This window comes from Pyxicephalus adspersus, chromosome 9, assembly GCF_032062135.1.
Source record: "Pyxicephalus adspersus chromosome 9, UCB_Pads_2.0, whole genome shotgun sequence".
NCBI classification, from domain to species: domain Eukaryota; kingdom Metazoa; phylum Chordata; class Amphibia; order Anura; family Pyxicephalidae; genus Pyxicephalus; species Pyxicephalus adspersus.
In genome coordinates this window covers 1,546,673-1,563,259 of record NC_092866.1, presented here as the reverse complement: position 1 = coordinate 1,563,259, position 16,587 = coordinate 1,546,673, and the positions used below count along the sequence as shown (strand labels likewise).

At 39.4% G+C, this 16,587-nt stretch overlaps 1 protein-coding gene and 1 long non-coding RNA gene across 3 annotated transcripts in view; one reads left to right on the top strand and one right to left on the bottom strand.

Moving 5' to 3' along the window:
- The window catches only part of BANP (BTG3 associated nuclear protein), a 210,087-nt gene extending 206,003 nt beyond the window's left edge, over positions 1-4,084 (top strand). The window contains exons 12-13 of one of the 2 annotated variants that reach the window (XM_072421339.1): positions 168-308; positions 2,982-4,084. In XM_072421339.1, the coding sequence (XP_072277440.1) occupies positions 168-308; positions 2,982-3,050 (210 nt within the window). In that variant the 3' untranslated portion in view covers positions 3,051-4,084. The other variant, XM_072421340.1, reaches the window with a different exon arrangement.
- LOC140337606 (uncharacterized) overlaps positions 1-16,587 on the bottom strand; it is a 135,204-nt gene that overhangs the window by 31,397 nt on the left and 87,220 nt on the right. The window contains exon 3 of the long non-coding RNA XR_011922101.1: positions 4,775-4,835. This is a non-coding gene — a long non-coding RNA (uncharacterized lncRNA). The remainder of the gene's footprint in view (positions 1-4,774; positions 4,836-16,587) is intronic.

Genomic DNA, 16,587 nt, shown 5'->3' with positions numbered 1-16,587 from the left:
ACAATAGTTTTCTGGAGCCAGTCCTAAATCTCGCCTTTACCTCTTCACTGCTGGACCCTTTGGCCATATTGGTCACGGAGCTCTAGTTACTGACCAGATTCCAGAACATATAAAATGATGCTATATAGCACGGCACATGTTTAACCATAGCTTTCCTCTGTCTGCAGGTTCTCCAAGGGGCACAACTTATTGCAGTCACTTCTGACCCAACATCTGGTGTAGTAAATGGCTCCCCGCTGCAGGCCAATGATATCCAGGTCCAGTATGTTCAGCTTGCACCTGTTACTGAACCATCGGCAACTGCTCAGGTAAGTTCCTGCTAGCCCGAGGCAAGCTTGTTATTGTTCAATCTTTATTACATAAATATACAGTTTAGTTGGAGAAGGAAAATGCCATAAAAAAGGGTTAATATTTTTCAGTAGAGAAATCTATAACCAGTGCCTTGTTCTGCAGCCTCGCCCTCCCTGCATCATACTGATGTCTGTTTATATTGGGCACTTTTTTTGGACACATGTAATTTAGAATCGTGTTATATTGTATATACAATGTGCTGCTTTTCTCAGCCGGTCACTGAACCTGACAAACATTGTGCTGATATTCTACCCTGGGACAAGCTGAATATTGTGATATTGTTCTACAATGAGGTGCTGCTGAGAATACTGAACACCAGATCATACATAGACAATCTCATTTCTGGCCCTCACCATGAGGTGGCAGCAGATTTTAGGTGCAGAATTGCAAGCTTCCCCTTCAGATTCAGGGAAAAGGATGCATACATCTTCATGTATGATACATATATATAATTTATTTGTAGAATCATTTTTTGTCTTTCAAACCAAGCATGCAATATTATGCAGAGATAAGTACAGGTTACAGGAACTATCAGTAGATCCAAAGATACTGGTTGCAAAAAATGTATGCAAATCTTAACTTTTTTTTTTTTTTTTTTTGTTAGTCACCCTTGGCTTCTCTCTTTCCTACTGGTTACTGAGGCAGCCTATCACTTCAAAGAATCTGTGCTGGAGGAGACCAGAACACTGGAAAAATCAAAACTGTTTATACTCAATGAGCTGAACTAGCATAAAAGTAGTAAGCCCCCCCCCTAAAAATATATATATATATATATTTTCATATATATGTGACTTTTTTGACTCCAGCTATTATAATTTGTGGTTTTGCAACTTACTTAATTCATAGAACCTAATGTTTATTATAAGACAAATGTGATATTGCAGTCTCTAAATGTTAATGTTTTCCCTTTCCATTCTGTGTGAGGATTCATGTACACATATAAATGTTCCTCAGTCACTCCTCTGGTTGATAACGATCCCTCCTTTGGCTGAGAAGTTTTTATATATCTCAGTTATAGTAGAATCACCAGAAACTGCTCATAGATAGCGTGGTGAGTGACATGGGAAACATGAAATGTGATGATGGGGTTCATCCCCAGAGATATTGGATGGATGTCTGCTGTCACCCTGTTAGGAGACTGAATGCTCCCAGATAGAGGAATCCTTCTCAGGTCTGACTTAGGAAGAGAAGAAATATCTCCTCCCTCTCTCTCCGGGAGAGTCCGATAAATTCCATCCCTGCTTGTACCAGTTACATTGCTCACTGTCTCGCCTCAGCCAGAAAAGATAACTGGACAAACTGGATTCAATAAAGAAAATGTTATAATGACTACAATATACAGAGAATATCCAACTACTTCAGGCACAAGATCCCATTAGGAGTCCACCATGGGCCTGTGGAGGCAGATACACCAGAATTACACGGGGTGCCAAGCTAGGAGGAACACTGACCCTGTGTGTTACTGCATGCTGAAAAAACATATTCTATCCATGGAAGGGGTCTGAAAGAGAAACCGAATGATATATATGATGTAGCCTGTGTATAACCAAAGGATTTTGGCTAATTTCCCCATTTTGGCATAAAATTCTATTACCTATCAATAAATATATTACAGCAGTGGAGTCTCGGTCAGCGTTATTTATACAATTTATACAACCCTGTCACTGTATAAAACATAGCGAGCTGGAGTTGTTCATCAAAGCTCATCGTATATTATTAGATATAGTTTCTCCTTTGAGGAATCAACATTTAGACCTGTGAAGGGTCCCTGACATATATTTCTCTTCCTCTGCTGATCTGATGAACAGGTACCATTACCATCCCCCATATACACGATGGAGAATGTGTACTGAAAGCCCCATAAAGTTATACGACGCTGAAAAAAAGAACATTTCAAAGAAGTTTTATGAATTTTTGGAAACGCATCAGACAGCCTTGGAAGTGGAAGTTTCAGTTTAACAAATTGTCCGAGAATTTAAAAACAGGGTATTAGATGAAACAAGTATATGGAGCCTGAAACCTAAAAAACATCACTTTATTATACGGTGGCATGACTCCCAAAAAACAGAGCACAGAGAGAGGGTCATATATATTCCCCCGCTGATCTGCTATAGTATAACTGTCTCGCTGCAGGAATACTAATAAAACTTTTATCAGTGCCAGTAATGATGGATACCGGAGCCAAGAGATCACATCGGCTTCTTTAGGATTTTTATTCCAAGCATTTCTATCCTTCTAGAACCAATCCAAGCAAAATTCCTCCAAGAATCATCATCTTTACATGCATGACTTACACAATCCCCTCCACCAACACTCACAGCAAAATAAATTATATATGAATTCAAATAGCTATTTTACCGACCAGATTGTTTAGGGTGAAAATACTGCCAAAAGGGAAAATAAACTTGGCATGAAAAGATATTCTGTTAGAAACAAGGAACATATTGTGTATGTAACCCGTGTATAGCCGAGGTCCATCCAGGACCCTGCCCTGCCATACTCGTGTACAGATGAGGTCCAGCAAGGATCTGCCTGAACAATGATTGTTACAACTGACACGCAGCTTTTCCACATATCCCCACCCAGTACAATAGAAGGTTCTCTAACCAATCTTGTTGTTTGTCTTTCAGGCCGTGGAACCTCTACAGTCCGCTCTGCAGCCGGAGATGCATATTGAGCACGAATCAATCCAGATTTAATAATTTTGGCAAACGAGCATGTGAAGAGTCTGAGCGTGCGGCAATTATCCGAATGGGGTGCACAGGAGCCCAACAAAATAAACCCACCAAGCAAACCCCCAGATATTGCGACTGGACAGCAATGGATGAGACGAGCTGTGCACAATTCATTCAGCTGTTTGTACTAATATGCTATTTTTTTATCCTGTTGTTTGTATTTTCAAAAATCTATCTTTAAAGTGAAGACTTTCTGTTATTATAGATTGGCTTTCATTCTTTGGTTTGCTGAAAACATATTTAATGATGAAGTCACATGGACAATTCACTCACTGGTCTGCATGTGTGGAATTTATAGCCCTGACCTAACTTACTAAGTGTACCTGTCATTACATAAAGTAGATGAGGTGATGTATTCCCTAACAAAGTTGATTAGTTGCTGAAATATCTGCAGTTAGCAGTGGATTTTTTTCATGATTAGGGAGGGCAAGGGATACCAACTGGATGAACCGTAAAATGATTTTTATCTGCACACATAGCATGAATACCTAATGGGATCATGTGATCATTTTACATTGGTCGTTATAATGTGTTAATGCATTTTCTATAGAAGCAGTGAAGCATCTGACTCTGTAACCCCCTTATCATTATGACCAAACACACAGTGAGGCTGGTTGGAGGGTGCAACAGACTGCATGGAGTGTGTACAGTTGTCAGTTGGAGTTAGGGCACCTTCCTAAACAGCCAGAAATCCCAGACGATTAGGATTCATTCAATTTATGTAGAGATAGTGTAAAGAAAATCCCACACAACAGGTTCAGTAGAGGCAATACTGTGAAAACTGTACATTCACACAAAAATAACGCATGCCATGAAATTCTTTTTAACCTGCTGATTATAGAAAATTGCTGTTTTTTTTTATAAGGTCCAGAAGCTGCTCTGTAGATCTTACTGATGTCAGGATATTGTAATGTATAGGCTGAATTATGGAGAAAACATTGTAACTAATAATGACGAGTGGACATTTCAAACACCCTCAATAAATGACTATTTATGAACTGTGTGGTGAAATCATTGTGTGTAATGAGATCTGGTATGACAAATTATGGCTAAAGATAAAGCTGGAGCCATCCTGTGAATGTACAGTGATATTCAAAAAGAAAATAAAGCAAAAAAACCTCCACCGCTAGTCCTTAGGTGTGTTCTATATCGGTAAAGCTAGCACAATGGTTTAGACAATAAATGAATGCTATTCTGTCATTTGCTACATTTAGTTTCAACGCTATTGACCCGGCATTAGGTGGTGGACTCTAACGCCAATCTAAATTTCCACATTTCTTCTTATGCTAAATTTGGATGACATCTACCTGGCATTACTTTGACATTACATAACTTCAGGTTTATCCACCACCATTGGTGTCCATCTGAATGCAGCCTAAACGATTGCACGTTTTACTAAGAAAAATAAACCCTTGCTGATAGTGACATTCTGCTAATTTATTATTCTTCTAATTACTGGCATTGAGCTTGAATGTGGCAGCCTGGATCACATGGAGAGCCCTCCGTATGGTGGGGGCTTCACTACACACGATCTCGCAGGCTTTTAGTTATACAGATCCTGCATAGGAGGATGCATTGAGATATAAGGATCAGTTAAGTTTTTAAAATTTTCACACATATTGAATTTAAGCAACACCTTTCGCTGACTTTACATAAACTATGAACTTTTCAGGTTAACAACAACTTACTGAAGCAGAACCCGTGTCCTCAGACCCAGTTACTTTCTCTGTCGCGTTTCTCCATCTTGTCCTAAACACAGAATAGAGAAATCAGGATGACATTCCTCTGACACCGATCACTGTCGCTGCTTGCTGAACTACAAATGCAGATAGGAAGGTTTAGCTGTTCACATTATAAATGAATTGGGGTAATATTAATAAACACATTACTGCCGCCCCTAATATATGGTTTAACCACAGATATTTTGGTGCCCAAAATATTGGAGAACCCTTTAAACAAACTTTCAGTGTTTACCATAACTAGATGACCATGAGCTGCATTTACACCTCTTACCATTTTATTACAGTGTTTATATAGTGCCCACATATTACGCAGCGCTGTACAAAGTCCATAGTCATGTCACTGTTCCCCAAAGGGGCTCACAATCTAATGTGACAATATTGCTTCGGCCTGTATACACAACTGTTTGCCACTCTCCTCTTTCCATCATGAGATGATACTGGCAATGGCGTCTTTAACATTTCAAGGCTGGCAAAAATGTTTTACAGTTCTGTAATTGTAGCCAAACTTCCTAAAAGCAATCATATCCCAACCACCAGAGAGAGGAAGCGTATAAATATACCTAATCATACAGTCTCCACAGGGCACTGACCGGCTGGACTGCAGGGGAGCTTTGTTGTCAGGATGGAAAGTCAAGTAATGTGATCCATCCCGAAAACCACACACACCCTGAGGAGGCTGCCTGCTCCAGATGTGTGCCAACTCTAGTGAGGCTGGCGCTATACATTGTGTGGGTCAGTGTGCCAGTTGGCTCTAACATCTGCCTGATTGGTGCAATGTTATTGGTCCAGTCCCGTGACTCTGGCCACTGAAACATGGGGAACCCTTATGGTGGAACCTCTCGGTGTCTAAGGAGATTTCATTCAATGATTTCTTGGTTTTGCGAAAATGAGCCAGGGTATTTGTTTAATGTGGCAGGGAATTTAAAAAATTGTGTACAACTTAGTTCCTGATTTCCAGGAAATAATATAAAACAAAATTAGTATTGTCAACTCACTATGTTTTAGTGGGTGAATGGGAGAGGGAACTTTTTTCCATGATTTCCACCACTCACTTTGGTCCCCATATATCCTTATAGCAACGCCATATAGACGACGTCCTCATGCTTTGGACAGGTCCTGCATATCTAATCATCCAGTTTGTTCAAATTATTACAACTTGAAATTCACATCAGAACAAAGTAAAACATGCCTACCATTTCTGGATGTGTACCTATCTATCAACCAAGATAACATGGTAATCACCTCCCTGTATAGGAAGTCTACAGCACGGAATACAATCTTGCACGCCAAGAGTGCCCACCCTCAATCACTTATCAAAAGTATTCTTTACAGTCAATATTTACGTATAAGACACAACGTGGCTACCCCAAGAAAAGCTTATCAGAAAGTATGTCTCCTCTCTAGAAACAATCTGTTGACCAACAAACCAAAACACAGTGTAACACGTCAATCAGTAACAAGAATCATTACTACATTCAACCAACAACACCGATCCATCTAAAACATTCTCCAAAAGCACTGGCAAATTCTAAAGATTGACCCTACAGCCACAAAATATCTAGGCGATGGACCACAACTGACGTTCGGCAAAGCACCATCCTTGAAAGACCAACTGGTGTCAAGCCGTTTCTCTTCTAGTAATTTAACCACAAATAACATCAGAGGCACCTTCAGATGTGGTCGATGCACTTAGTGCAAATGGATCACGGAGTCCATGAATATAGTACTACCAAATGGACACACACACCGCCCAAGGAACTACATAGATTATATGACTTCAGGTGTCATTTACATGATCAATTGCATGCGTGGCCCCTACTATATAAGGAAAATGAAGAGACCCCTAGGAAAACGCATCTATGAGCATATCTATGCCATATTGAATGGGAAAATTACCACTCCACTGAGCTACCATGTAGCCACAAAACACAATTTCGATCCGCAAGGAATAAATTCTTTGGTCTGGAACATATTCCCCCCAATCCTCGGAGTAGCGACATTGAAAACCAACTCCTACAATTGGAATGTAAATGGATTGTGACTCTCCAAGCCACTAAACACCCTGGCCTTAATGATATGTTGCGTTTCAAACCTTTTCTTCCCAAACTCTAATTCTCCCTAACCGGTGGTTTACAACAAACATCTACCCTTTCCATATTTGCTTTAGCCATCATTTGATCACTATCTTAGAATATAATTTCTTACATTGAATATCCTTGATATCTGACCGAAATTAACACACACTCATAATCCTTATGGATGCAATAAACCCATCCTATTTTTCAGAGACATTTCCATATATATCTTAAATCCTAATATGAATACATTTATTTTCTTTTTTTATCCTACTTCTATATACACTCAATATATATACTTAAATTTTAACATCGGCACCGTCTATGCCTCTAAGAACTTTCACGATGCAAAAGCTTTGCACTCTTAAAATCAATATGTTATACAACAATTCTTAGAATGACTTTCATATCTGTGTATAGATATACTGTATTTATTACATATAAAAAGCACTATATTTTCTGTACCTTTCATATATGATCTACCAGCTCCATTTTTGTAACTAATGTATATCCCATACATTTTTTCATTGTTTACCCCTTTTTATAAAGTGCATTTTAGGTTTTTTTCTACCAACACACCATATCCACGCATCCACACATAAATAACCTTTACTACACAAACACAGTCATTTATCATCTTCAATTATCAATACTATTATGGTGTGTTTGAGTTATAGCAGAACCTACATATTATTATGACTCTGTTCTGCCGTTCATACAAACTATGACATTACAATTGATCTAAATCTGTTTTTCTAAAAATAATACAATATTTTGTTAAATCATATGCGCTACATTATGTTTACCACACTATCTCAACTAATTTCCTACTACGATTGGATTGATTTAATTTATTTTGTATATTTTATATATATATTTTTGATGATATATTTTTTTTTTGTCTTATCCTAATACATTTTTGATCTGTAATATTAATGTAATTCATTGCCAGATTACGCATGTTTTGTAACTATCACTATTGGATGACAATTGTGATTGTATCAGCTTATGTTCATGTATTGAATCTGATCACACTCTCGAACATTTACTATTATATATTATAATTAAAAAACAATTTGTACTTTACAATGTACAATACACAACCTATTCAAAATATGAACTATATTACCCATTTAATATGCTCATATGCAGCCTGTGGTACAACTTCTATTGCAAAGTCCCCTCAGAGGCGAAACGCGTCGGGCCACTAATTGGAAAATTACCTTATTTTTATTCAGAAATGAATATGTAAAATATATAATATAAAATATAAAAATGTCTAGCTATCAGGTCAAAAGAAACCCCCATGTCTTAAAACATAGTGGGTTGACTTTACTTATCTGTGTTTGTATGCTGAACAATACTAACTTTGTTTTATATTATTTCCTGGAAATCAGGAACTAAGCTGTACACAATTTTCAAATACACTGCCACATAAAACAAATACCCTGGCTTTTCTTCTTTCTTTTCATTTTTGCATTGATCAATATCAGGGTATGTGGCCTACCTTGATTAATGGAATTTGATAAGCAAACTTCTTTCTTTTACCAGATTTCTTGGTTTTGTAAACTTTTTCCTCTGTTCCTTTCCCCTTCACCGCATAACATGCTCAAAAATCTGTTTCAGAATGCAATGCACCAAGTCTGCCCAATGAGTGTGCAAACTCCAATTGTGTGTTCAGTAAAAGCCTCAGAAATGGGAGCAACCACTGAAAAGTATTCCAGCTTTATTCTACTGCAAAGTGCTGTTAATCCAATATGTTTTCAGGCACTGGGAACTCACTTGTAAAGAAATGTTATTGGTGTGGAGGTCGTACTTCATTGTTCAATGGGTGTGAATTGAGTGGGGACGTGATCACATACACTAATCATGTACTTCTGATTTATTATAAGGAAGAGTGTGGCTGGATGAACAGAATTAAAAATCTTTTGGCTTCTTACAAATATGTATTTCAGCCATCTGATTGGCTGCCTGACTAGAGCTAAGCTTGAAGTGTTATTCAATATCTCATCTGTTATACAAAGACCATAATGCTATATCTGATCTGTCTGCCCAGAAGAGCTTACATTTCCCCCCGTTCCTTATTACAGTTTATTCTACACAGTATATTCTAGAAAGTGTGCAGGACTAAAACTTCAGCAGAAGGAATTGAACACAAACATTGGAGAAACAACAAACTGCATGTAAATGAAGCATTGGGGGAACTGAACCCAGCACTGCAAAGCAACCTATTAGCTATAATCCCTGTGTGTCATTTGGCGATAAAACCCTCGCCCTGCCATGCAATAACATTGTGCTGCAGGAAATGATGGCTCGCATTGTTTTTGGTAATGCGTGTGCTAGTAACACGCTCATGTATTTCTCACAAGTTACCTGCCATGAATATTCCATTCTCTCACACCCTTTAAACTGCAAATATCCTTCATCCCACTGTGTTTTCTCAGTGCTCAGAATTTTGGCTTTCTTCGGGCTGATCTGGCTTTGAACGATGCTCCTTGTGTGTAATATTTTCATAAAACTGAACTTTCTCCGCCCATGTGAAATCTCTGGGCCCTCCAGCCAGGTCTGAACGAGGCAGTTTTCTGTCCACACACAGCAGGACCCCAGAAGGAACAAGCCAAGACAATGCACGCCATGAGATTACCTCTGCTGATAAATATGCTACTTACAAGCCTTGTTTTTTGTCTAGCAGACAATTTTATATCTTCAGTTATCGCTGAAAATAAAAAAGTTGGCTTCAGAGTTTTACTGAAATCTATGGGGCCCATTAATAAAGAAATGGCGATCAGATAACAGATCAACACTTCCTCTTCCTCTATTATTGCAAATCTGATTGCTCCTTTTATTACGTCACATGCAATACGTGGGCCATAGACGTTCTCTGCAGCCAATCATTACTGCAAAAGTGGCAATCGGGATGCCTGAACCCCACAGCACTGATCCTGAATCTGACATGTGGGGTACACTATCTGGCATTTTAGTGGTGATCGGGTCATTTGCCAAGAATAGAACGGGAATGCAGAAGGGCTGGAATTGTAAAAGTCTTGTACCCATTCGCCACAAAACATATAAAAAATACATTTCCTGTTGAAATATATTAACTTGTGTCATTGATATTCTGTTCAGCTAGAGATTTACATACTTGCAGAGTTGGAAGGGGGTGCAACTTGTCTATTTTCTGGACAATAGGTCAGCATTTGAACACATCTGGGGCACTATTTGTGCTCCCCTCCTGTAAACTGCCCCAACACCTCCCATTCTAGGACCCGGTGTCTGGAACATGTCAGGCTAGAAGCAGTTTGGCTCACAAAGCAGAACCTACCTATTCACAGTCTGATGTTTGCTCTGCAGAGGATTGTGGAAAGATATTAAAGACAGATGGAAGGTAGTTAAAGTAATGACGCTTGAAAGAATTAATCCATTTTATCTTTATCTCTGGGAATGTCTGCCATTGGAAATTATCTGACATTCTGAATGAGTCTGATGAATTTAGGGGACTTAATTGGTATAAGGCATCACACGTCAGAAGCGATTGCACAAGTGCTGGGAACTGTGGCGTCATTGGCCTGGAATGTTCCAAGGCTTCTCCACACTGCACACAACTTCCATGTGGCTGCATCTCGCACAGCTGAGTGCTAAGACCTTCTAGTATTTATGGTTTCCCAAAATATGCCGGCCAGAGCCCAGCACACTCATCCCTGCAGAATGTGCTGGAATTAGGTGTATGTAGAACGTGTGCCAATTACTACCAGGAATGTACTGCAGATTAAACCCTCCGATCATTAGCAAGGAAGACGGTGGGATGGGGACTGACGCTCCCACTGAACAAACTGTGCAACTCTTCTGTGTGTATACACAATGTGTTACAATGTAACAAGATTATATTAGGATTCTTATGCATCATATGAAGATCAGATTATGTTAGAGAGGCATTTGTGTCACCATATAATCATATAATATAACGTTCTCCTTGTTCCTCATCAAAGCCCCATATAGAGAACTATTTATTTTTATTATTACCAAATATTTATATAGCGCTGACATATTACGCAGCGCTGTACACAGTCTATAGTCATGTGACTAGCTGTCCCTCAATGGAGCTCACAATCTAATGTCCCTACCAAAGTCATATGCCATTATCACAGTCTAAGGACAATTTTGGGGGGAGCCAATTAACCTAACTGCATGTTTTTTGGAATGTTGGAAGAAAACGGGGTACCCAGAGGAAACCCACACAAACATGGTTGAAGAAACTGCAAACTCCATGCAGATAGAGTCTTGGCCAGGATTTGAACCTGGGACCCAGCGCTGCAAAGGTCAGAGTGCTACCCACTGAGCCACCATGCTGCCCTGCGCTTAAATCACATAATAAAATCTTAATCAGTAAATAACATTCGGTTTTCATTTCTCCTACAGAAGTTCCCATTTCCCTACACCAGTCCTGTTTTCCCTGTGGATCTTCATGCCATCTCTGAGGCAGGGTGACCGATCTTGTCCGGGGTCTCTGGGTTATTAAGAAAATCTAATACACCAATGACTAGAAGGCCGTGACCTTTGCTGCATCTGGACCATCACCTTTGTCATTCGGTGAATAAATCAAACAATAGGCAGCACAATAGGGGACAGGAAGAGTTTTTCTTTCCAATTCTTCATCAGCTGAAGTCCAGTACTGAAGTTCATAGTTGCTCGCAGCACTGGTTCGGGGTAAATACTCCAAAAGCTCCACAAAGTCCATGGAAGGACCTAATCCTCACATAAAGAACCAATTGTTCTGTTGCTACAGATGGCTGTTACAGAAAATAAATCTCTGCTTTTGTTACAGTCGAATGGTTTGTATTAGTATGAAAGACAATAAAAAAATTCTATTATACAATTACAATGCTGGGACATTGAGCAATGAAATGATTTTCTATTGTGGAAAAATCTGCCTGAGTCAGCTGTTTTTTAGGATTGTTTTTTAAGATGGATGATGGAACGTGCAGTGGTCTGTACGCCCGGAAGGGAATGTTTTGATGGATTCTTCTGCAGGGGCAGTGAGCTCACTATGAATGTGGGCTTCATGCTGACATATAACCTGGAGTTAATAAAATGTAGTTTTAGCACAGAATACCAGCCTAAGGTCCTCTGGATTGTGTACAAAGCTTTACGTTGAGCACACAGAAGCCAGGAAAAGCCCACAGGAGGTGGCGAGAACGTGGCTTCAATTTATTGAAAGTGATACGAGAAGTGTTTTTCCAGACCCCGAGAAATGTCTTAGTCAGCTGACTTTGCATGGAAATAAAATCTAGCATGACGTGACGGAGACCAAGGGAGACACCAGCCAGTAAATATATCAACTGCCCACACATAAGAGAAGGTGACCACTTTGTGAAAGAATAAAACAATATTCATAAAAATTAAGCCTGGCTCTTCTGCCGGTACCAGAGCCTTCTACATGACATCTGGAAAAGTGACGAGTCTGTGTTGTCTATAGTAATCACGTTACTGATGATGTTTGTGTGGAAGTCTTTCTTTAATGGCAAAGTTTGATACAATGAACATGGTGCTTGCACCAGCATCAGACAGAGTGTAGAAAGCTGCTGAACAAAGAAACACTTCAGGAAAAATCAAGCCTTTAATCACAGCCTTCCCTACCTCATGTGTCTGTGACCTGTCCCCTGTCCCTGCTGCCACCCCACCATCACCCCTTCCTTTAACATTACCAGCAATGGATTAGTATCTAGCAGTCTTCTTATGATTTAGCTGTCCATGCATAGAGGTCAGGTAATCAGCATCCTGCACCCTCCGGACTTCTGTATCGCCTCTTCACCCTCATGGTCACCTGTGACTCCTTCCCTTCTATTCTTCCAGTAATTCTACTTTGTGACCTTATATAACTCCTACATCCCATGGCTTCTCCATTACCCTTGTGACCTTCTGTGAGTCTTCCTTCACCATTAATTTAGCCCCATGTAGTTCCTTTCTCTATTTGATGGCCTTCTATGACTAGTGACGTCCTTTCTCCACACTTCCTCTATAGTTCCTTCTCCATACGTGTAACCTCCAGTGAATAATTCTTCACATGGCAATGGAAGGCTTCTCTTTTACCCCTGTGGCCTTTTGTGGTTCCTCCTTTACAAAAATATCTTCTTTAGGCACCTATTATACCCCTGTGAGCTTTTGTAGCTCCTTTACGAACCTATAACCCTCTGCATCATTTCTTTCAACTCCTGTGGCTCCTTCTCTGCCCTTAATATTAAATTATTATTATTATTACATAGCGCTGTGCATTAAGTAGGGGTTGCAAATGACAGATACAGACAGTGACACAGGAGGAGGAGAGGACCCTGCCCAGAAGAGCTTACACTCTAAGAGGTGAGGAAAGCAGCACACAATAGAGGAAGATATGGAATAGTAGGTAACAATGGATGAGTTTGGCTGCAGCATTCATAATAGATTGTGGAGGAGAGAGTCGGGTTAGTGGAATACCAGAGAGGAGGAGGTTACAGTAGTCCAGACGAGAGATGATAAAAGCGTGTACAAGGAGTTTGGATTTTAGAGATGTTGTGCAGGTGAAAGTGACCTGGAAATGTTCTGAATATGGGGGGTAAATGAGAGGGCAGAATCGAGGGTGACACCAAGACAAAGTGCCTGAGGAAGTATTTGCTGAAAATGTGTTGCTTCCATACATTAGCACTGGGGGTATTGCCTATTACCGGCTACCTCTACCAGGGGGATATAAAGTGTCCCCGCATTTTTGTACATCACCAGAAACAGTAATAAACATCCTCATTTTCCATCTCTGCCTACCTGATTATCAGACTACCATTAGACCCCTGGGACAGATCACCTATAGACAACAACCTTGGGGGGGTTCAACTATAGGGAGCTCTATTAGAGGAGATTCTCGTTGACCTGTCAAGCTGACCTGGTTTTGGAAAAGGAAAAGTCTTATAAGAAGAACACAGCCAGCAAAATAATCTGAACGGGGTTCTGGCCTTCCCTTCCGAAATACATTTTTATATCATTGTTGGAGATTATCCCTCACTTCCTAGGCCAGTGGCCATTTTATCTCTAAAGGAGTCCCAGACTGGAATCTGCAGCTCTCATCTTTCTTCAATCTGCTTAAACCTTGACATACACATTAGGCTGCGGAGTTATGTTGTATCCACGGATCCCATGTGAGGTTGGAATTCTGCACATCATTTAATAAACTTTAACATTATTTTACCATAATCCATCTTATCTCTGTAAATCTTAAAGATAACCTGCAGACTTCTTATGCCAAAGACTTTATTCTATTTAAGCCAAGGAGATATTTTCCCTTCAGAAGGATCAGGTAAGCTGCTAATAATACAACAAAAAGGGGATTTTTATGTGTAAAGGGTGTATAAAGACATATATACCCCATTCCAAAATCTCTGATGTTTTTGGCAGGACCAAAATATATGCATCATGATCCGTAAATCCTCTGACAAATTTGGAGGATGCCCGAGGGACACATTTGGCAATTCTAGTAGGTTCTAAGTACAATCTAAACAGTCCAACTGAACCCAAAAATAAAGCAATCATGCTGATCAATGTAAATTATAAGTATTATCTTTGGAAATGAACTTAATAAATTCACAAAAACCCCATTGTGTAACTATTTTTGCTCTGCAGATGTCTGACCTCTCCTGCTTTTTAGTTTCCTGTTAACCAGATTGTGGTCAGACAATTGTTCAACACCTAATTCTGTGACTACAAGTACTCCCTCCCCATGTTAACAGGACACCTCTATTGTAATCCTGGGATGATGGAAATGTAGTCTGGCATTGACTGTTCTTACTTTGGTTGTCACATGTGATTAACCCTCCCACAAGCTCAATTCACAGACGAGAAGAAACGCGGTGTGCAAGCACATTTGCCCCATAAAACTGATATTCTTTCCACCACTTTTCTTCTATACAACACTTTTAATCCCTATTAACAAGATTGCTGATAGAATTTACAATGCAGAATTTATTTTACATTTAGGTAGGCTAATTTTATAATTGGCTTCAATCAATGTGAATTCAAATTTGAGATTTGTTGATGGAAACTTTGGAAAGATTTGACACATGAACCTGTTATTCTTGAGGATTCCAAACTATGGCCCTGAATTATTAAAGCTCTCCAAGACTGGAGAAAACACACTTTCATCAGTGAAACTGGGCGCAAACCAGGATCTGGTCCAGGAATCAAAACATATGCTAGCAAATGACTTTAATCCATTCCAGGTTTGCTGGATCACCCAGCTTCACTGATGAAAGTGAATCTTATCCAGCCTTGGAAAGCTTTAATAAATCACCCCTTGAGTTACTTTTCTGCTTCTGTGCCTGTATTTGAACGTTAGGGAAAAAAAACGTAATCCTAGGTACAAATAATTTCTAACTTTATTTTATTTTTTTGTGTTCCCTGTACAATTTCCAGGAGGGCTTTATTGAGGGAATGAAGAGTTCAGGCTGCAGTAAAAGTGTGTAATGCACTCAGCAAGAATGGGAACTCTGAATAGTGTTACTGAACTAAATTATAATCATTGTGTACAAATATTTCAAAGAAGAATAATCTACACCACCAAAGCTGATAGAAACCAGATGAAACCCATTCGTCTGAAGGTTGTGTGTGAAGTATTTCAGAAATGGCTGCATTGTGTCATTGTTCATACGTCATGTGTATTTTTATACCCAATTAACTCCCTTTTATGTTGCTGGGATTATTTTCTTCCAGTTCTTCTCATCAAAGAGAGGAGTGGCTTCCAGATTTTAAGATGTTGACATTCTGTGGAATGCAAAACATGAATTTTTTTGTATGTTGTGTTTATTTTACTTTTTTTATAGTTGAAGAAAGCAAGGTGTTTAGTAGAGACGGCTCACGTCAGATCATTGCTGGGAATGTGCCAAGGTATGGGATTCTACCAACTTTTATTTGGAGTATTTTGATGATTCCGCATGCAGTGCATTTTGGACGAGTAATCCACTGGAACGCTCAATGAAAAGAGACCAACGGATTACATTGCCGCAGATGTAGGAACAATTATTTCTATTATAATGGTCTTACTACATTGCACTATAATGAATGTGGCTCCATAATCTATAGTAGAGTGAAGCCACATAATTCACACATAATTCAGTCTCTGTGCAGCGCTAGAAAGAAAATCTGCCATTATGGAGAGCAGTGATATCTCCACAAGAAGATAACGTGATTTTCCACGACACATGGGATGCACATGTCACATTTATCCAATTAATTGCATACATATTGCAGCCTTCACTGCCTTAGTGATTAATGAGATTATGCTCTAATATTACTCATATCTGAAAACATTACATAATATCGGCTTGAAATGTCTTTGTTGTTAGGAATTCTCTGCTGTGATCAAAAGGTTCAATCAACCAAAAACTCTTATTTGATAAGTGGACAGTTTAAGCGCAACTTAAAGATCTCCTCCTAGGCATTTCCTGATCTGCATACTCCTACTATATATCCCAGATCCTATTCTGTACAGGTAGTCCCCGGGTTAAGGACATCCGACATATGGACAACTAGATATGAACAGGGCTTCCCTGCTAGTTCCCGTGCATAATGGAGGCTTGATGGGGGGAGGGGGCGATTTGCATGACTTGCAGAAGAAATCTTTTGCTAAACACAGCTAATTTTGTGGGTGATCTAAGGGGTGAGCTCTTT